General features: G+C 37.4%; 1 protein-coding gene across 1 annotated transcript in view; it reads left to right on the forward strand.

Annotated features, from left to right (window-relative positions):
- The window catches only part of slc36a4 (solute carrier family 36 member 4), a 148007-nt gene that overhangs the window by 13368 nt on the left and 112398 nt on the right, over positions 1 to 22241 (forward strand). Inside the window, exons 9-11 of the mRNA XM_066699264.1 lie at positions 1139 to 1237; positions 11875 to 12044; positions 19947 to 20116. Of these exons, the coding sequence (XP_066555361.1) occupies positions 1139 to 1237; positions 11875 to 12044; positions 19947 to 20116 (439 nt within the window). The remainder of the gene's footprint in view (positions 1 to 1138; positions 1238 to 11874; positions 12045 to 19946; positions 20117 to 22241) is intronic.

Genomic DNA, 22241 nt, shown 5'->3' on the forward strand with positions numbered 1-22241 from the left:
AGCTTTCATTGTTCAGATTAAGGTATATGCTTAAAAATGCATGTCTTTACCATCACTCAGACTTTCCTGTTTCTCTGTGTAAACTAAGGTTCATTAAATCTGAAAGATAGTCTCCACAACTCTTAATCTTTAATGGTGACTTACGGTGATTTTGCCATGCTAGAGTAATTGTTGCCTCACTGAAAAAAGTGGCACACAGGTTTCTATGTGAACAGCCAGAACAGGAAAAAAAATGTAATGTTTGTTTGTTTTTTCATTATTTTTTAATTTTTCTTTATATGCACAGGCCAAGCTTTTGATTAAACACTTGAAACATCCAAGGTCATCTTCAGTTCACAATTAGTATGTGCATCTTAATGACATTAAGGCTAATTGTTATTGCAAAGAACTCTTGCTTAATTGTCATTGCCGAGGCGACATTTTCAATTGCATCTTGGGGGTTATGGCTTAAACATGGCTTAGACTGCTTTGTATGCATAGTTTTTTCTTTGTTTTGTTTTTTTAGTTATAGTTAGAGATTAGTGTTTTTTTAACATTTGCATTCTAGGGCATAGCATAACATGGGTTATTAACACAATACAAATAAATGAAGAACAATAATATTGCAACGCATGTTTGATGTCCTATAGACAAATAAAGGCAAGAAATGCTGTCAAGTGTGCATAGGATCTTGCCCATTGTTCTGAGTGCCCTTCTGTGCTGGGCTCATCAATCAGCCAGCAAAATTATGCTTAAATGGATTAATTAGGAGCACTGTCACTTAACAATGGACATTTGACCGCTAGGGAATGAGCAACGACATCTTTTTTTCTCATTAGGTCAGCTTAGACCCCAGATTAAACTTGACTGCATTTAGATATCAGCTGTTATTGCTAGCTGGTGATTGATTCATTGTGATCTGACTGGAACAGACAGAGAAATGGCCCCACAGCGCAAATCACAGAGTAATAGTGTCTCAAACAGGAGAACTTGACATACCAGCTTTAGTTGCAGTGTAGTCCACCATGTCTAAAACACCCAAGCAAACAAAGACAAGCACCTATGAAAACCCAGAAAACTACAGACTGAGCTTAACATTATCTTTGTAGATGGATTTTTATTGGTGACTATATTCTTTGTTTTTTCTTTCTGTCTTTAGGATGTGGGGGACCCACGTGGACTTCCTTATGCATCCAGTTGGAAAAAATATCCCTTTTTCTTCGGCACAGCAATTTTTGCTTTCGAAGGAATAGGCGTGGTAAGTGTCCTTTACACTCACAACTCATTCATCGTTGCAATTGTCGACTATTTAGAACTGTGCTTTGTCATGAAGTGAAAGCCTTTGACCCAGACCTTCAATCTGAAGCTGAGCGCACAAATATGTAAATTTCTCTCCCTCATTAGTTCAGTTCACCTGCCCCAGTCTCCACCTGTATATGTGTTGAGAGTAATATCACAGTCTGAGTGGGTTTCTGAGATCTGCAGTATCGGAACTGAAGAGCAGAAAGGACACTCAAGTGTTCCTCTTGGCATCCCTGCTCTGTTGTGGCAAGATAATGGGGTTTCATCCAATCCTCAGGAACCTGTCATTGCATTGCAACACACTGGCAAAGATAAGGCCATTCCGATTGGCAGAATGATTTATGAGGTGGCGCTTAACATATTGATTGAGAAGTACAGAAGTTCTCACTCAGAAGCCCAGGCAAATTAATCAGCTTAGAAGTAAATTAAGCCTGTTGTCATGCTGAACGACAGAGAGTTCTGTCAGTACGGCGGACTGGAGCTGCGCCACCGTAGGCAGCAGATAGGAGCTAGATTAATTGTTTCAAAATCTGCCTTAATCAAATTAGCGTAAGCAGTTTTTAAAGGCTAGGGAAATTAAATGCTGGTGTGACTTTCAACATGATGTATTTGGATGGAATATCAGCATATCAGTATAATAAATACTTTTTTGGGTAGGAGCAGTTTTCATAATGGTATCATTGAATCATCTGAGTGTGTAATTTGGAGAGTTTTCAGCTACTGTGTAATAATCTGTTGGGGCTCTGAACAAGGTGGGGGATTTCAGATCAGTCTGTATGAAATGGTTATAGGATTTGAGGTTTTCCATCCAGTATTTAGATTATCATTGCTTGATCTTTCAAACACTGACCTAAGTAGTTTAACCCAGGCAAAGGCAAATTTATCGGGGAAAACAGCCCCACCTTGATGGCAAAATGCTTTTTTTATTTGTAAAGAAAAGGATCGGTATAATAAATTCGATTACGTCTTCATTTGGAGAGAAGCTACAGGATTATGAAACAGACTTTAGTTCAAAGTTGGAAGTCTATCGCACACATCCGGTAACCATTTGAGACATTTTAATTTTTGTTGTTGTTGTACTCCGCTGGGCAATTTTGTTTTTCCCCTGGAACGTATTATATTAAGCAAAGTGCTTCCGGTGAAGTGAATAAAAGTGACAGTGATGATATTTTTGCAGTATTTTGAACTATCTCCGTGGAATACATTTACTGAACAGTCGTTACCATCAATGTCGTTTACAAGTTTACTGTGCCTTTTTGTTTTATCTCAATTGTTTTAGTTATTTTGTGTGCTATTTCCGCTGTCCTACTGATTTATTTATTTGGCTCAAGTGCTCTCACTCCAAGCAAGAAAGAAAACCGAGTTGTTAAACAGCCAACTTATTTCTTGTCTGTTGTATTCTATGCCTGGGAACCACATATCTTCAACCGTATTTGTTGTATTATTCAGAAAGACGGTATAATTATGTGTTGCAGGCCCACACGCTCTTCCCCCTGAAAAGAAATGAGAGAGCCGGTAGCAGATGTCATAGGCTCATCTGAGAATATCTCAAAGGTTGATCTGAAAGGCAGGAGTGATTATGCATGCAGTTCTTATTACATCAAGCCTGTTTTGACACACTTTTGCATTTACAGTGCGCTGGCCTGGCATTTTTTCTTTCTTCTAGATTTATTTTTATTTTACCTAATAGTATCCAATTTACCTCTGGGAGTAAATTAACATATTATACATTTATGCTGGGAGAGCATATTTTCTGTACTTAAACAAACCTCTGTTTAGGCATGTTACAGAGTTTTAAATTAAATTTTAGCTGCATCTGACACACAGGAGTCAAATACATTAATTCCAGAGATGGGTTTTGAATGATCTCTTCTCACTTTCCAGTCATTAATATGCCTTTCATTTTATTTTTCCATCAAGGAATAGAAAGCACATTTTGCCTCTAGCAATTTAAAAAAATGTATCATTATATATATTTGGTTTAAACAGACAATTGATTCAATGTTCTTATGACAAGATATATAATATTATATTGTGGTGCATTGATTTTGTAAAGATGCTTCTTTTTTAGCCAGATTCTAGTGTGAATCAAATTCTATTGTGTGGGACAACAGCAATGAGATTTTCCTTCCCAACTCCTTTGATCTGCAAGCTGGAAGTGTTGGCTTCACTTGAAACTCTGCAGTTCCCTGACCACCTCAGAAATCATTCCTAGAGATTTACAATTATTTTATTTTGGTGTTTTGTAGATTTTCCTGTTTTTTTTTCTTCAGTTTTCAAGATGGTCCTACAGGTGTTGGGGTAGTAAATGTCTTGATAGTGTCTCACATAGGCAGAACAGCTTGACTAGAACATCTACCACAAAGTGTGCTTTCTGCACCTGCTGTGTAACATGGGCACACCCAAAACACCTAATTGAAAACAAATCGGTAATATCTGCAGCTGAATTGTGATGCCTGACATGTTTAATTGTGTCAAATCAAGGTCTGGATTAAAGCTCTCAAAACACAGCTGTATTTATTTAGCTATGGACAGCTGAATTGCGAGACAAACAGCTTAATTCATCCAAAGGGCATGGCATGCATCGTCATATCTTGATTGACTGCCAAAATACTTACCATACCTGTGTTGCGCTGATTAATATCTATCTGTGAATTGGCTTGTTTTGGTATTGTGGATGTTAAGCTGTTAAACATCTTGTTCTTTTAAACCTTTCTGTTCTGTACAGTTGAATAAAATGGTTGATCTACGAAATACTACTACAAGTATCATCATTACTACTTCTACTAATTGTTATTCTTATAGAAAGAACATTTGAATTGTGAGAGGAAATAAATATGTGCAATTCTCTGAATACATTGTGTTCACTTCACAACAATGGTTCATGGGCAGAATAAAATTATGATGGTTTGTTTTATAAAATATAAAAATAAATTAGAAAAATAGCTTATAAATATGATTCTCCTGTTTCATTGCCATGTACATTTCAATGAATGTCATTATGGGCTTCATATTGCTATCCATCTCTATTCTACTTCTTCACTTGAGAGGTTCAGATTCTCGGGGGAGAGTGAGAGAAGTCGATCCTGTTCAGTTTTCATTTTATTTTCTCCAACAAAGCTTTAAATGCTTCTTTGTATAAAATGCTTTCAAATGGTTTGTCATCTTGAGTGTTAATGCAGCTTCAGCACTGGTGTCCTGTGATTCATAGTTCCCACTTTCAGAGAATATTGTTTGCCAATGGCATCCTCTTAAGTGGTGTTTCAAAATGTAATGCTGAAGTTATCTGCCTGGGTCATGACTTTTCTGCGTTGCTAGGAAAGGTTGTAGAAAGTGTAATGAATTCCTTTTATATCTTTATATGCTTTAAAAGCATGCAATTTACACATTTTACATTTAAATATTTTCATATTCTCCTAACACTTTCTTTGAATTGTTTTTTTAAATGGTGGTAATATCCAGCTTTGTATTTAAATTATATAATGAAAGTTGTAGGCAGGTAGAAAGTTGACTTGTTTGCCTCATTTAAGAGCTTTAAAGTATGCATTACATCAAATGATTTATATACAGGACTTTTTGTAACTAACCTACAATACTGTGCAAAAGTTTTAGGCAGGTGTGAAAAAATGCTGTAAAGTAAGAATGCTTTCAAAAACAGACATGTTAATAGATTATATTTATCAATTAACTAAAAGCAAAGTGAGTGAACAGAAGAAAAATCTACATCAAATCCATATTTGGTGTGACCACCCTTTGCCTTCAAAACAGCAACAATTCTTCTAGGTACACTTGCACAAAGTCAGGGATTTTGTAGACATATAGCCAGGTGTATGATTAAACAATTATACCAAACAGGTGCTAACTGGGTGAGGAACAGCCAAACTCCGCTAACAAGGTGAGGTTGCTGAAGACAGTTTCCTGTCAAAAGTCGTACACCATGGCAAGACTGAGCACAGCAACAAGAAACAAGGTAGTTCTACTGCATCAGCAAGGTCTCTCCCAGGCAGACATTTCAAGGCAGACAGGGGTTTCCAGATGTGCTGTCCAAGCTCTTTTGAAGAAGCACAAAGAAACGGGCAACATTGAGGAGCGTAGACGCAGTGGTCGGCCAAGGACTTCCCTTCACAATCGGAAGAAGTTCAGCAGTGCCATCAGCTTAGAATTTGCAGAAAACAGTGGGATCCTGGTACACCCATCTACTGTCCGGAGAAGTCTGGTCAGAAGTGGCCTTCATGGAAGACTTTCGGCTAAAAGCCATTCCTTCGATGTGGCAAAGCGACTCAACTATGCATGAAAACACAGGAACTGGGGTGCAGAAAAATGGCAGCAGGTGCTCTGGACTGATGAGTCAAAATTTGAAATATTTGGCTGTAGCAGAAGGCAGTTTGTTCGCCGAAGGACTGGAGAGCGGTACACAAACGAGTGTCTGCAGGCAACAGACCGTGGAATAGTGATTAGGGCTCTGGACTCATGACTGGAAGGTTGTGGGTTCAAATCCTAGGTGGATAGTGCTGTTGTACCCTTGAGCAAGGTACTTCACTTAGATTGCTCCAGTAAAATGCCCAGCTGTATAAATGGGTTTTGAAGGCAAAGGGTGGTCACACCAAATATGGATTAAATCAAATATTTTTCTTCTGTTCACTCTCTTTGCATTTAGTTATTGATAAATATAATCTATTAACGTCTATTTTTGAAAGCATTCTTACTTTACAGCATTTTTTCATTTATTTAGACAGACCTATAAACTCTTTCCATGGTGTACACCCGTTTTCACCGAAATACTAAACATGATTTAGGAGTGCTTTATATAAAGTATGGCAGTCAGTCTTTGTAGTTTAAACTAGTTCAGGCCCATAGCCAGCCTAGTGGAAGGAGGGGTTCTTTTTTCAAAAAGTGGACCTTTTTGCAGTTTTCCCCCTCATTTTGTATTTAATTATGAGGTTCAAATACTTCATTTTGGTGACTTTTTATGCACTAATTTGTGTTGGATTAGCTTGTCTGTTGGTATCTTAACGAGCACGCTTTTTGATGCACCGAAAATATTTACTACAATGTTGTCAAATTGCTAACCAAGATAACGTTCCACCTTTTTCAGTCCAAACACACACATGAATGGAGCGCTGACACAGAGGAACACACATCACACATTCAGGGTAAAAACCTTCTGAATCGGTCACTGTAGCTAGCTAGTTCCACTGGACGGATAATGGACAAAATTTAATCTACACTCCTCCACTGAGTTTTGTGAAAATCAGTTGTGTAGTTATTGCATAATCCTGACAGACACAGACACACATGGGTGAAAACATTAGCTACCTTCTGCTCCTGTGGGGTTGAAGACTGTTAGCTAGCACATACCTAGTGTTAGCTATCTCAACTGTTAGATTAGGTAGTAAATATAACAACCTTACCCTGTTTGGCAGTCTTTTTGAACATATGTTCAATATTCTGCGACAATGACGCTGCTCCCTGCTTTCTCTTCCGTCTCTCCTGCTCTTTTCGCCCCACACTCACTATCCAGCTGGATGTCGTTGGCCTCACAGATTTTGCTATGAGTGCATAATGTCAGTTGCTGCGCACAGGGCCGGCCCTGACCAATTTGGTGCCCTAGGCAAGATTTTAACTGGTGCCCCTTGCATCACAGCCAGTTCCACCACAGATCATTGTGTTCTTACACTCACACAGAGACTGCATAGCTTTATGTCTTTGAGATTTTCTTTATTTTAAGAAACAAAAACCCCACACAAACAGTATAAAAACAGTATTAAAGAAACAAGTGACATAAAACGAATTATGAATACAATATAAAAAAAGTATTGCACGAAAAAACAATATTACAGACACCTTAGTGCAATATACATAATGTAGCAATGTTCTACAGCAGGGGTATTATTTTGTGTCAGGATCCAAATTTCTTGGTCAAGGTATAGTCAAGGTCCAGACATGGACTAATTCTGTGAATTAGTAATATACCCCATTGCTATATTTAGTACATTCATATCACAAAGTACAAAAATAAAATGGTTAAATAAATGTATAGATTTGTATTAAAATGGTTTCAGACCACTTACATTTTAATTTGTTAAAGATTATTGTAGTCATATATATAAACATAATAGAAACTTTCAAGCATTTTGTCTTATTAGATTAAAGTCTGTACCATTTCCCTTTGCCCCACTGTGCACTGCACAAAATTAGTGTTGAATAATGAGGGCAAAGACGATAGAGAAATTGAGGGCGGGGGGTCTGGGGGTCCTCCCAACCAAGATTTTGACAACTGGAGACCTGACATGCGCGATTCAGTCATTTCGAAGTCAAAAAAACAGCACAAAATCTCCATGAAATCATGCAGATTTGGACTCAAACATATCTTTGCTTCACAACCACATATCACCAGTGAAAAATCCCATATCAGCCAACATTATATATGCAAACTAGATGCGGTTTCTGGTGCTTGTCGATCACAAATCTGTGTCGGTGGGTCTCTGTAATTGAAACGGGTGAGGATGCACACGTCTCGATGTGTGCGCTGCTAGAAATACGCATCTGCATTGGAAATCATCTGTGTACGCCGCTGATGCAGGAGTTTCTAGGTGAACACAAGCTATGGCACCGTGCCCCCCCAGTCGTGTGTGTGCACTTTTATATTTTAGAGGCGAGGTTGACATATGTCCACACGACAAACGATGCACATTTTAGCTGCTTATTTATAGAAATCAGGAAAACCGAATACCTGTGTTTGACAAGTACAAAGTGCCGCTCACTAACTAACTAACAGCAGCTCTATATAGGACATCCATATTAATACGTCACATCCTATTGGCTAATAACCAGGAATTACTGTGACTCGTTCGAACTACCCAAACCCCCCCTGTCTATGGGCATGTAGTTAGTTTTTTTTTGTCATCAATAATGTAGCCTATGCTTCAATGAGTTGTTAAAATTAAATGTTTTAGTATGGTTTTATAATAAATGAACACAAGCAATACAGCTGGCTGACCTATGTTGATAATGCTCTTGATAAATCTTATGAATTAATCTAGTACTGAATTCAACAAGTTTCAGATTTTTTCTATAGCCTACATACAATCTAGTTATTTACCAGCACTTATCCAATGTTTTCACTTTCTTTCAGGAGGGTGAGTTTTCAAAAAAAGAGGAAGTAAACCCTTCAAAGATACTGTGATGAAACCCATTTTCATTTGATGTTTTTTGACTGAATAAAATGATAAATCACTTCTGAATGTGATTAAAGTGGTAAAATGTGCAGCCTGTATGGCACACACTAGTATGATAAATAGACTCAAATTAGCTCGTTTTTTTTTTTTAACTACCCTTGTTAGCAATAGTCTCACAGCTGTGTTCTCTGTAATGCATTTCTAAGTAGTTGGAGCTTCGTTTCCCTGCTATTATGCACACGGCTAACGTTTAACTATCAAGCAAAAATGCTAAATTGCAGTAAAGCTGTGAAAGTTCATATGGGCAAGTATTGGCAGAAAAAGGTAATGGATTCATTTGTAGTGTGATGGATTTGGAAGTGCTTGTACTTATCACTTTATTTTGCACTTTTTCCAGCAGTAATTCTTTATAGACAATTATTCAATATTCGTTTGCAAGTGTATTAATGGCACAGCTAGCTCTATAAATCAGATATTGCTTTTAAATCCATTTTCATGTGGCTTTTAAAAATCTAGTGCTCTGCAAAGCTGAATTATTTTAGCCAAATCCCTTACCTTGACAAAGTGTGTGAAGAGGTTATTCATTTTGGTAAATATAGTACATAAAGAAGGACATCCTATTTGGAAACCATAAGTCAATAATTAGTGCAAACTGGTTTCTTTTTTGTTGTGAATGATGTTGCAAAATGCTGATCTTAAGAGTAATATGAGGTATATGACTGGAAAAGGCAGGATGCAATGCAGGCAAATTAATGGATTGTATTCTCCTTTGCCTAATTCCCTGACATAGGCAAATAAATTGCCATCCATTAAACTGTAATGGAAGACAAATGAAGTTAATAGATAAGTAATTAACACGGGTCAAAAACTGCAATTGAAATCATGAGATTTGTATCTTTAACTGCACTCTTGTTATGCTTGGAAAGCAGGAAAATGGGAAGAAAGTTTGTATTGATAATTTCTGTGCTTTGCCTAGAAAGTGTCCTCGTTAAATCATTTACACCATGTTGAGAAATAGATACTTAATTTGGGTCGCGCTAGGGAGTCAGCATATCTAACCTAAACCATCTAGTAGGTCACAAGAGCTTAATATGTCACGAAATCTCCCTAAGAAAATCTGTTCATAAATGGATGAAATTAAAGACCTTGAGGACCACACATGTACACAAAATGTAAACTCCCATAAAACTGCAACATTGTATGGAACCAGAGAAGCCTTATTCAAATGTAGGCGATGTGTATGTTGAGAGACAGCTGGGGCTTGCAGGTGTATCTCGTGGAATGAACTACCGTGGATACAGGTGAGGTTTCAGTGAAAGTGTTAGGGTGCAGATTTGTACTTTGCGATTTGCAGGTAGGTCAAAGTTTTGATTTGGGCTTCATAGTTTGGTCAATGGCATTTACTTCAGTTTCTACCATCTATTTGATGAAGGATTGAAGGATGAGATGACTTCTTGCTCTTTGTGTGAAGAAGTGCTTTTGCTTTTACCTCTCTTAATCGCCACTTTATGTTCTTAGGCCCTTATTTTAAGGCCAGCAAAACTTTATCTATAACTATTTATGTGTGGAATCCAGTCTAGGCATGGTGATAATGCCAAAATGATAGCTGTCATTGTTTAGTAATATACACTACTGTCATTGTATTCGTACCCTAACATTGTTTTGAACTTGAGTGTTTTAAAAATACAGAAAGGATTAAATTAACCTGCTCACAGTCCCAGTGGGAGGTCTTCTTCTTCTTCATGTCAGTCGGTGCTAGTGGAGCTACTTTCCCTCGAGTAACCGCAAGTAACAGGGGTGTTCATGGATTGTACTGAAGACATGCAAAGTGAGCTACCTTGTTTAAATATGTTCAAATGAAAATGTTGTTGACAGAAATTACAAAGACCAGAGATTTTTTCAAGGTAAAAACAAAACTAGGTTTGATGCTTCTCTCCACTGGGAACTAATTATATCTATTTTTTATTTATTTTTGGCAGTTGTTGATAAATGAGGATTACAGTGTGGATTCCTAGCTCAAATGGAAGCACCCGAATTTAACACTTGAAACATCTGTGGTTTGAGTATCCTACTTAATACCAATAATGCTCATTGCCAAAGATTCCCCAAGGAGTGTTTTTAAGTTTTCTTAACCAGGCCACTTCAAATCCTGCTACATGCTTCTGGGAAGCCGAATGAAGTCTTTCTTTGTTTGCTAGTTTTAGGACACCAACAACAAACACACCAACAACAAAAACACTGTTGTAATGAATAATTAATACCCCTCACTGTCCCAAAGTCTCCAATCAGATTAATAAACCAATATGGGAAAAAGATTTTATTTTTCTAATTGAAAAAAGGGTATTTCATTCATTTGGAACATGTTCACATGCTCACTCTGTTCCCTACCAATGAGGATATAATAATTGAAAGACCTCTGGGTTTGGCACACAAAGGTATTTTTCTCCCTCCCCCTTCCCCCCTCAAAGCTGTTCAAATTATTTTCAGTCTGTGGAATAGCTTCCCTAAAATGCAGTCATCTGACTTCTTCAAAAGCAATAAAAAACACCTTGGGATGATTAATTTACAATACACACTAGTCTTGGCAGAGAATAACCAGCATTTATAAAATCTCTTATTGACTCCCCTGGTGCTGTAAACTCTTATTCATTGGTAACAGGACAAATGCCTCAGTTGATCTAAGATGAAATTTCCTTCTATACTAGTATAATAGAGGGATAAGCTCAGGTTCTCAAGTGTTTTTAGGGATTTTTATAATAAACTGCTTCACCAAAGATGAAAGAGAAAACTTTGTTTTCAAGACTACGTAAAGTATGGAGTTTTCCTCAAGGTTAGTGAAGAGCTCAGACTGGCCTTTGTTTGATACCAGAAGCTGTTACAGATTTTAGTCAGGGGAGAAATGGGAGATTCTGCTTCTTAGAAAGTTAATGGAAAACCTGAATGACATCTCTGTTTAAAATATACATTTGAGTAGACTTTAGATGATGCAATTTCCAGGCAACATTTTCTGGCCAATCTAACTGTACTGCTTATCTACACTTAAAGATTAAAACAACTGAGAAAATGCATTTGTGTTCACTTATACATATCATGGAATAAATCTGGATTGAGTTCTCATAAGAGAAAGTGAAATATATATTCACACACACAATATGTACACGTCGCAAAATATATTTATACAATAAAATGACTCGCACCCTATTACAAGTGATTCTATTTGTTAACTGTAGCCCTGCACAGTAATCTATGGATACAAGTTCTGCTCTATGCCAACCCAATATACTTATAAATAACTAACAGTTCTAAGTGGATTAACCAGGCTTATGTGATTCTTGATCATTGTTATGTACCATCAGCTGTATTGTAAATGGCTTGCCGCTCACTGACCATATTTTAAAAATGTTTTTTATTTCAGGTTCTTCCATTGGAAAACAAAATGAAAGAACCCAAACGTTTTCCAGTAGCCCTCAACATTGGAATGGGAATCGTCACTTTTCTATACATCACTCTAGCCACGTTTGGATACCTCCATTTTGGTGATGATATAAAAGGAAGTATAACCCTCAACCTGCCACACAACGCATGGTAAGGAATTATTTTGGATTATATAACCTAGACTTATATAATTTCAAAGCTGTTTGACAGAGAACGCCTGCCTAATTAGCTCACAGTAAAAGTGGAAGATTGATGAATGATATACAGTTCCGGTCAAAAGATTTAGAACACCCCCATTTTTCCAGTGAATAACCTGAAATGGTACACAGGTAGGCGGTAAACTGCCAGAGGTTAAAAAAAAAGTTTAGGTTACCAAAAACTGAAAAATAATGTACATTTCAGAGTTATATACTGTTACTACATCCTCCTAAGCATTATTTGGCAGTGTTACACGCAGCTCCTGTGCATAGAAGTTACACTGTATTCCTACAATGCGCACATCGTTTGAAAGCTTATTCTCTCGGCTACAAGTGCGTTTCATTCTCAAACACATCCCATTTACAGTGTCCGTGTCACCTGCCGTCATTCAGAGCCCGGGGGGTAAACACACAGTCTGCTCCGGGGGGTCTCATTCAGACGGTCACAGATCATTCAGTTTCGATCGGATTTCTTTGCAAATAGGCTTGTTTTGTTCAGAACAACCTAACGATTAATCCAGTATATAATATTATTTGATGTTCTGTCAAACAAAGAGAAGTTCAGATCCAATTATGTAAAATCATTATGTATTAGTACACTGTAAATAGAGTTTTCCATCTTGACATTTTGAGCTCTCTACGGGGTGTGTTGCTTCTACCAAAACGTGGATGATCTTGTTTTCAGAATGCAGAGGGGGTGTAAACGTGGGGGGCTATAAAAAACTCATTTTTCACATTAGAGAACGCTTCACATTGTTAGTAAATTGAGAGTCTCAGCTTTCATGAGATACCAACACTTGGCAAACACACAACAGTGAAGGGTACACATGGCATTAAAGAGAAGCACATGGATTTGGTGCCCTTTTAAGGTACCAGAGGGGTTTGTCAGTTTAAGGGGTTAAATTTTGTTAACCAAAACAATTCTACGATTTCTTTTTTAACTCCAATTGATTATTTGTTCTATGCTTTATTTTCAGAGTACATTGAGACATTAAACTGCATAAATTTGTATAAAAACTGGAAAAATGGAGGTGTTCTAAAACCTTTGACCTGTAGCGTATCTGTGGGCAGTTTGTATGGCAGTAGAGTAATGTCATTTGTATATTGAGAGAAAGCTCTTCATCCTAGGATCATCTTTTCTAACTAATATTACCTGGTCATCTGACACTATTAAAAAACGATGAGAATAAATGTTCAGGGGTTTTATGAATGTATATGTTTCCTCATGGACTGTAATGACGGGGCAATAGCCCGGTTTGCTCTTCAGGATTGTACCAGATGACTGTTTTGAAATGCAAAACCTCTTCCTAAATGCTGAAAAGAATCCTAGTTGAAACCGATTGGTTCCAGTGCTTTCATGCTTCGCTCGCACGGCTTCTAATCTGTAAAGTTCCTAAACACGAAGGGAGCTAAAGAGTTTTCAAACTGCTATTTAACATTGCACTCGCACTGTTCAGAGTCCAGAAACCATAGAGGAAACAAACAACAAATTGTGCTCTCTGGAATCTGCTTGTACCACAGATAATGACTACAGAGCAGTATTTCACTTCTGTTGCCTCTACCAGGTTTAATAAAGGATTACATCTTCTTTGTAGTTGTTTTTAGTGCACTGTTTACCGCTCCATTGTACATCTCACTGACTGATGGATGATACATATATAGGGCAGGAGCTGAAATGAACATCGAAACCAGCAGGATCTGTTGAGTTACAAGGCAGGGATCAGAGGTCTGTGTGTTATAAACGAGAACCTCAAAAAAGCGATTGGACAGTACATTAGAGTGCTTTCCACCGCAGAGTGACAGGGAAATGCTATCTGTTACCTTGTGTCTGGAAAATGCAACCGCGGATAGCAAACACTGATAAAAATGAAACTGGGAGGGGGGGAGGTGAACTAAACCCATACTATTCCCTTCATATGTTTGTCTCTTCTGTAACAGTGATAATATGCCATCAATCATGAGCTCAATGTAAATGTTCAAGATCAAAATTTGCTGAAGGTATGGATGTGCGCTTTGTGTTCTGTTTGTTTGTTTGTTTGTTCGTTTGGTCTCTTATTTTTCTTCTTACACATTTAATGTCTTAAGCCTTCTCTGGGACTTAAAAATAGGTCAGGACAATTATGTGTGTGTGTGTGTGTGTGTGTGTGTAATGCTTTTTATTTATTTGTATTATTTTTCCTTTACTTTTATGCTCTATTAGGTGTTTTAATGCTTCTGGTGTCCAGGCTTTTTATAGAGGATAAGTAACCGAGTTTTCTCAGGCAGATATTGATGTTGATTTACTAGTTGGTTCATTCCATCACTGATCAGGATGTGACTTTAAATCCAACACTGTCTCAGATTGTATTACGTTTCCAGTGGTGCTTTTTATTGGGTAGACTATTTCTTAATTACACATTCAGAACGGTGTATATTTACTGTGTCCTGATTGATCGCTGAATTAGTCATATTAGTAAGTTAATATTTATATTGCTTTAGAGTACAGAATATGGTTCAGAACTCCTTTACTTAAAGTGGTCCCTCCTCAATTGACTTACCTTTGGGACAATTTGGTCCCCTTTTTTGCTTTTTATTTATCATTCTTCTTGCAAAGATTATTTTTATTTAAAATTCACTACGTTTTTTATATATTTTATTTGTTTGTGAAGTCATCAAAAGTGCACAATAATAAAGCCTCTAGTCCTGAGAAGACATTTTTTTTTAGCCATGGATTGTAGAAATAGCCTTGAATTATAAACATACTTAAGTACTTTAGGTCAAGAAAGTAAGCGCATTCATTATTATTTGTAATTCTCTGCTGTCAGTCCTCAAGGCCTTACATGGTCAAGTGCGGAATATCAGAAAAGGTGGATAAACTCTGAGAAATGTCTGATCCGAATCTTTAAAGGGGGAAATGATCTGCATTTAGCCGGGCAGATTTCTGTTGAGCATGTTTCCATTTTGAGTGTTTCCTTGGGGCTTGTTAAATTTAATGCTCTATGTGCTGTACAGGAGAATGGCACACATACATAGGACATGGTGAAGTGTCAGGAAAATCAACACATCAAAAAAACAAACAAAGATCAGCCTTGTGAAATTTCCACCTCATGAGATACTAAAAAGAGAGATAAGTGAGGTAAATTACAGTGAAAGTAGAGTTAGGCGGCATTAGCACTTGAGAGTAAGTGCCCTTAAGCTTTGACTGACACCTTGACTTTTGGATTTATTCATTATGCTCTGCAACAACTTTTTCACTGAGGACTAAAAGACAAAAAAGTGGGTTTAAAAAAAATAAAATAAAAAAAACAGGGCCACAACTCGAGCGATAAGATTATAAATGAATTATGTCAGCTTAAGGAATGGGAGAATGTTTAATTGTTAAAGCTGTAGGACGCAGCTAATCAATCATTTAGTGATAATGTGATTAGATGGGGGTCTTGCATGGAGTTTGCAGGTGACCGGTGATTCATAACATTGCAGATTTCATTACCAGTGTTTAGGCTTTCACATTTAATAAACATCATGTCTTCATCCATACCTCAACATTTGTCCTTGAAAGTCAGACAGACACATGGCAGAAAGCATGGTAATGTGAAGTAGCTTTTAAATTCGTCACTACTTTTTATGCATATTAGAGCAGGTAGATCAACTCTTTGGTTCTGTGGGTTATATTATGACACTTATTTTAAGGGATGCTAATGTTTATTTACAGAACATTTTTGTCATTCATTATTAGTAATTGAAACGCACAGTGTTACCCACTATATACACTGATCAGCCATAACATTATGACCACCTGCCTAATATTGTGTAGGTCCCCCTTTTGCCACCAAAACAGCCCTGACCCGTCGAGGCATGGACTCCACTAGACCTCTGAAGGTGTGCTGTGGTATCTGGCACCAAGACGTTAGCAGCAGATCCTTTCAGTCCTGTAAGTTGCGAGGTGGGGCCTCCATGGATCGGACTTGTTTGTCCAGCACATCCCACAGATGCTCGATTGGATTGAGATCTGGGGAATTTGGAGGCCAAGTCAACACCTTGAACTCGTGATTCATCAGACCAGGCCACCTTCTTCCATTGCTCCGTGGTCCAGTTCTGATGCTCACGTGCCCATTGTAGGTGCTTTCGGCAGTGGACAGGGGTCAGCATGGGCACCCTGACTGGTCTGCGGCTATGCAGCCCCATACGCAACAAACTGTGATGCACTGTGTGTTCTGACACCTTTCTATCAGAACCAGCATTCACTTTTTCAGCAATTTGAGCTACAGTAGCTCGTCTGTTGGATCGGACCACACGGGCCAGCCTTCGCTCCCCACGTGCATCAATGAGCCTTGGCAGCCCATGACCCTGTCGCCGGTTCACCGCTTTTCCTTCCTTGGACCACTTTTGATAGGTACTGACCACTGCAGACCGGGAACACCCCACAAGAGCTGCAGTGATGGAGATGCTCTGACCCCGTCGTCTAGCCATCACAATTTGTCCCTTGTCAAAGTCGCTCAGATCCTTACGCTTGCCCATTTTTCCTGCTAGAGGACAAAATCAACTTTGAGGACAAAATGTTCACTTGCTGCCTAATATATCCCACCCACTGACAGGTGCCATGATAACGAGATTATCAGTGTTATTCACTTCACCTGTCAGTGGTCATAATGTTATCGGTGATTGGTGTATATATATATATATATATATATATTATATTATAAGTTTTTTATTCACTCTTAATGCACTAAAACCCTCAAAAGTGTGTATTTAAGTAAGGCTCTGCATTTCAGAAAAGGAGATTGATAAACTCAGAGAGACCTTCACAGTGAATAATCAATTGTCACTTTTCTGCAAATGAAAAATGTAATTCAGAAGATGCTGTGATTCATTTTTGCTTTTAAGGTTTATTATTAATGAGCTCCAGTGACATTTGTTAGACACATGTGTCAGTGCAAGGCAACAGTTATAGCAGACTGGTGTCCATTGGGAATGGGAAAACTAGTGTGCTAACTGACAGCTTTCAGTTTGAGATTTTCACTTTCAAAAAGCCTTTCTGTTTAGTTAGTTGTTTAGTTGCCTACCATTTCAATAGCATGGTTTTGTTTATTTATATATTAATTTGTTAATGAACATTTTATTTAATTATTAGGCAGACATTTATTCCTCATTTAACAAAAAGCAAACAACACCAGAAAACAGATGCATACATTTTACCTTCCTTCTGGTTCTAGGTTATTTCAATTTTCAGGCCCCTTTCTTGTTCCAGTTTTACAAATGGGACCCAATAAATCACCTTTTCATAAAAGCTTAGGGGTGTAAAGATTTGTTTGCTCTGTGAAATTGAAAAGAGAAATGTAGCCTATGCATCAAACCTGCTGAGCAAAGATAACTAGCTGCCATCCTGCCATGGATCCTGAACAAAGTAAAAGCCTGTTGCATTCAGTATGAAATGAATGCAAACAAGAGCAATACATCAGTTGCGATTGAACACGGCAATACAACCAAGGTTACTGAGGAATGTGAATATTTAGGCACAGTGGGGTAATGTCATCCTCAGATTAAAACTTCACCAGTCTTTTACTGTTTTTTCACCATGTCAAGGTTTTCCTTGTCAGATGTCGCTCTGACAGACATTTCTTTTCCACTCACAGCTTTCTTTCTAAATTATACATTCTTAATGTGGCGTTTATATTTGGTGATATGGAAAATGTAACATTATTTACTACAGCAACAACAACAACAAAACAACCTGTTGTACATTACAGGAGAAAGCAAATGGGACCTCCAATACCTGCATTTAGTCATTTACATGGTTTTATAAATTTTACTTTCTTCTTTGCAGGTTAGGGTTTGCATGCTTGCATAGGGTGTTATTTGCATTTTTTTTTCTCATAAAATGCGACCATTGAAGGTGAATGTATTTCTTGGAACTGATAATGCTGTCACAGATGCCCTCTCTTAGTCATCACACTGGGATAACCTGTATTAATACTGTCATCCTTTCAAAAGACTCCATTTCTAGTTTTGGAAGAAAGCACTAAACATTACAGTTTGTTTCCAGTCATTCCTGTCTAGTTATGTTGACTGGGCATCTGTGAGGCAGGATACTATTTAGATTCTCCCCCCACAAATAAAAATCAATATATGGAACTAGCCTGCTTTATTTATTGATTTAAAATATATTTAAACTTTGTACAGTTAAATCCCCTCATTTGCATCCCTACAAACCCCTTATCCAATCAGCTCACTTCATTAGTCGGTGCCATTCAAACTTGTTCTGCTCACCCATTGTGTTGGATAAGAGGTGTTTCATGTTGACAGAGGTGGATGGATGCAAAGCCAATAGCTTGGCTTAGAGAATCTCTGCCTGCTAAGTTTATTTCACATGTTGGTAAGGTAAACATTATGATAGGGTACCATGTAGTATTTATAAAACCAATTCTGTTTTGATCAAATGACTGTAAAAACAGTCTAGTATACTGTAGCTGAAACTGAGTTAACATTCTGCAACATTTATTAGCCTCACAGAAATCCTGTGAAGCTGAGATTCTTTTTTTCCTGGTTTCTATTTAAAAAAAAATCCACTGCTTTTGCATTTTGTGTCATCAATCATAAACAGATTAGAGATTCTGATGTTAGTCTTAATCTGTGACAAATACTTTATCAGAACAGGGACTAGTCTCAAACACAATCACAATCACATATTGCGAGCAGATTGTTTCATTAGGATTCCAACTTCTTTTGCTGATAAGTGAGCCATGAGGAAAACATGTTAAATGTTAATTGTTAATGGCATTTTCTGTGTCTCTGTGTTACTTTTTATGGCTGGGATTTATGCAGGTTATAATTTACTGTTTTACCTAGGGACCTCTGTCACAGTTAGATTTACATTCAGCTAGGATTACATTTTCTATGCCACTGAAGACCTTAGAGGGCTTTCTGGATCCGTCATGGACAATCGCAACAAATTATCTTGGCTGGCTTTGACTCTTGCAATTAAAAAGTATGAAATGAAAACATCCAGCTATAATGATCTGAATCATCTCACTGTCCCTGAAACGTAAATTGATCACACCTGTTGAGTGGCCCCTTGCTAAAGAGGCAGTTATTGACTATAAAAATGAAACAATTTTATATAAAGGTGCTATAAATACAATGATTGGCAAGATTGGATTTTTCAAAATGGGTGTTAAATTACTTTAGGTAATTTACTACAATCATTGGAGGGAGGGATGATTTTTAGATAAAGCCTTTATGATTTTCTATATTGAAAAGGACAGATTCACACTTGCTTTTTTCATACTATTATGAAAACTTGCTTACTGTAATAGAAAGCTGCTATAAAGTACTGTGACAGACCTTTGGTTAAAAATATGGAAATAATTACATGTCAGTTTCATTGTTTGTTTTTACTGTGAAATAATTAATCTCCCTGAAAACTACATTTCAAATAACATGCTACTGCCATGGTGTCTCTAGTAACTTTCTCCTTTATTTTTCAAGCATCACATTTTAATAATGAGTAACACAAGGGCATTGTAGCAGAATATATCAACACATACTTCATAGATTAAACTGTAGTGACCATGTGCACAACAGACTACAGTGTCATTTATGAGAAAGACTAGAGACAGATTGATAAATATATCCTACTTCCAGCAGCTCCTTATTTCTTCACCTCTGAATGATGCTGTAGAGAAAGAGAGGAGTTGTCTCCATGTTTCATTACCATACACTACAGCCACCGTACTGTACTGTAAAGTTAAATCCAAATAGATATTATAGCATCTGGGAAGCTAAGTGGTATTAATAAGGTCTAAAAACAGCATCATGACATAAGGTTGTTAGTTGCACTCACAGACTTCTCATTTCTTCTTCTTCTCACCCATTGTAGGACCAACCAGATGGTGAAAATTCTCTACTCCTTTGGGGTTTTTGTGACCTACTCAATCCAGTTCTTTGTACCAGCGGAGATCATTCTCCCAGCACTCAAGTCCAGGGTGAGGGAGAGGTGGAGACGGCCTTGTGAGTTCACAGTGAGAGCCCTTCTGGTGTGCCTGACCTGTGAGTAAATGTTAAAACACTTTAATCCTTTGCTGCATTAAGGATAGTGGAGACTCTTCCCCTGCTGTCCTTCTTTGTGTTTCTGTGCAGGAGCAGACCTATTTCCACCAGTTTCTGCGAGAGATAGTGAGGGGATAAAATTGTTTAATTTGAGGTTGTCTCTTTTTCATCCCGCAGCTTATTAGTATAATAACCCCCATCTAAAATACACAATATAGAGAGAGCTTTTGATGCATCTTTTCTCAGCCTCCGGATTGATTTGCTCCGCTGAAGAGGCCAAATTGTTAATCTTTTTCGGAGGGAAGACTACATAATTTTATTTAGTAGAGCTCATTTGATGGAAATCCTTTGGACTAATTCCAATCAGTTTCTGCTTAACATGACATCTTTCATCCAGTTTAGTTATGATCATTGTGCAGATAAATACAATAATACAATCTCTTTATTACATCCTCTAAAGAGGTATCCTGAAATTACCTTAATTGAGAATTTGTGATAGAGGTAGATCTGTCCATTTGGTTGAATCATTTCTCTTTCAGACTCTTGCCATGGTAATTTCAGTTATTCCTGGAAACACAAATGCATATGATTTTAATATGCTGATTCAGAACAAAATTAAGCAAATGCATACAGCATTTATAAATGTAAAACCTGGGAAGTAGAAGAACCTCTTTCCCAACACCAGCAATGTATTTTTATTTTGTTTTTCTTCATACGTAAGATGTTTAAACATGCAAATAACCACTCCTATGATGTGTTTTATGTTGATCTGTGTAAAAACATTTTTTTTTAAATACAGAATTAAATCCAACATGGGTTTTGCAGTTTCACAGTTTGACGAAAGTGAAATGCTATAATTTAACTTACATAAGCTTGTTTCTGTTAGTGTGCATTGTTTTCAGATTACTGTGTTCTTAGCCAAAGTTCTCAGAGGTACTGTGGTAAACTAATCTTGCATAACCACTCATTCTGTGGAATACAATTATGAAACGGCTTTAGGAAATCCATTTTCTTTTTTTATGGTGTATGGTGTACTTTAGAATATTTTTGTATTAGTTTTTCTACTTAAAAAAGATGGAGCAAAAAACTTAAGAGGTACGCCAAGTGTTCATTAATGTTTTTTGTAAATGACTGACCAGATGGAGACTCTTCCAACTTAAAAATTCAGCAGAATTTTCCGTGCTTTACTCTGTAAGCTAAAAGTTTTGCTTACTTCCGTGCAACGTTTGATATTCTCAGTTTATTTTGAGACGCAAAGCCACTAAGCCAGTTATTGGGCACGGATATCTCGAAAGCTGCCGTCCACTTCATAACCACATCCAATTTTGTCAATTTTTACGTTATTAAGGATGACGGCTTGATTCCATGACCAGCATAAAAATGCAGGGATGTATGTGAGCACTTCACTCCTGTAAACGTGTGGGCAGTGAAGACATATTTCTCCTGTGTTTGCATGTCAGAGTTTTCTAAAGGTTATCTTTTGTACCTCAAACACAAACAGACAAACAAACAGACATTTTGACACAGTGTAGGGAAACAGCAATGAGTTTCCATCACATTAAACAGGCAATTAATGTGTTGAGGTTTAACTTGACTAGACTTGGCTATTGTTTCCACCTCTTAACATTTCTATAGCTTTCTTCTCTAGAAAATGTAATGCAGAAATTGTGGAAATAGGTCCACTTAATGTAAAGTGTTCTACAATAAGTAGTAGGCAATCAGTTGTAGTATGCTGGTACTTACAGGTGGCAAGAATTTCTTCTTCTTTTTAACGCTGTTAAGTAGCATGCTTTCAGAGTTGTTTATGACCTTGCCTTTTTTAACTTACATTTCTAGTATATTCGCCCTCAGCGATACTTGACCTGAATTTGCCACAAAGATGCATGTTCAGCATTCTTCTACTTCTGAGGTTTTAATCTTGTAAAGCCTCTGAGTTCAAGAAACTCCTGGGAACTTCTTTTCCCTTCTATCCTTCCTTGTTATTGACTGCCTATAACACTTAGCTTGAGCAACCTTCATGCTTCAATCACTGCAACAATCATGTATCAAGCAGAAGCTCAACACTGTTTCTCTTAAAATGGAAAAGAAAGAGATGGGGTCAAACCTACATGTCTAAAGTAATGTT

This window comes from Amia ocellicauda, chromosome 3 (genome assembly GCF_036373705.1).
Source record: "Amia ocellicauda isolate fAmiCal2 chromosome 3, fAmiCal2.hap1, whole genome shotgun sequence".
Classification (NCBI taxonomy): domain Eukaryota; kingdom Metazoa; phylum Chordata; class Actinopteri; order Amiiformes; family Amiidae; genus Amia; species Amia ocellicauda.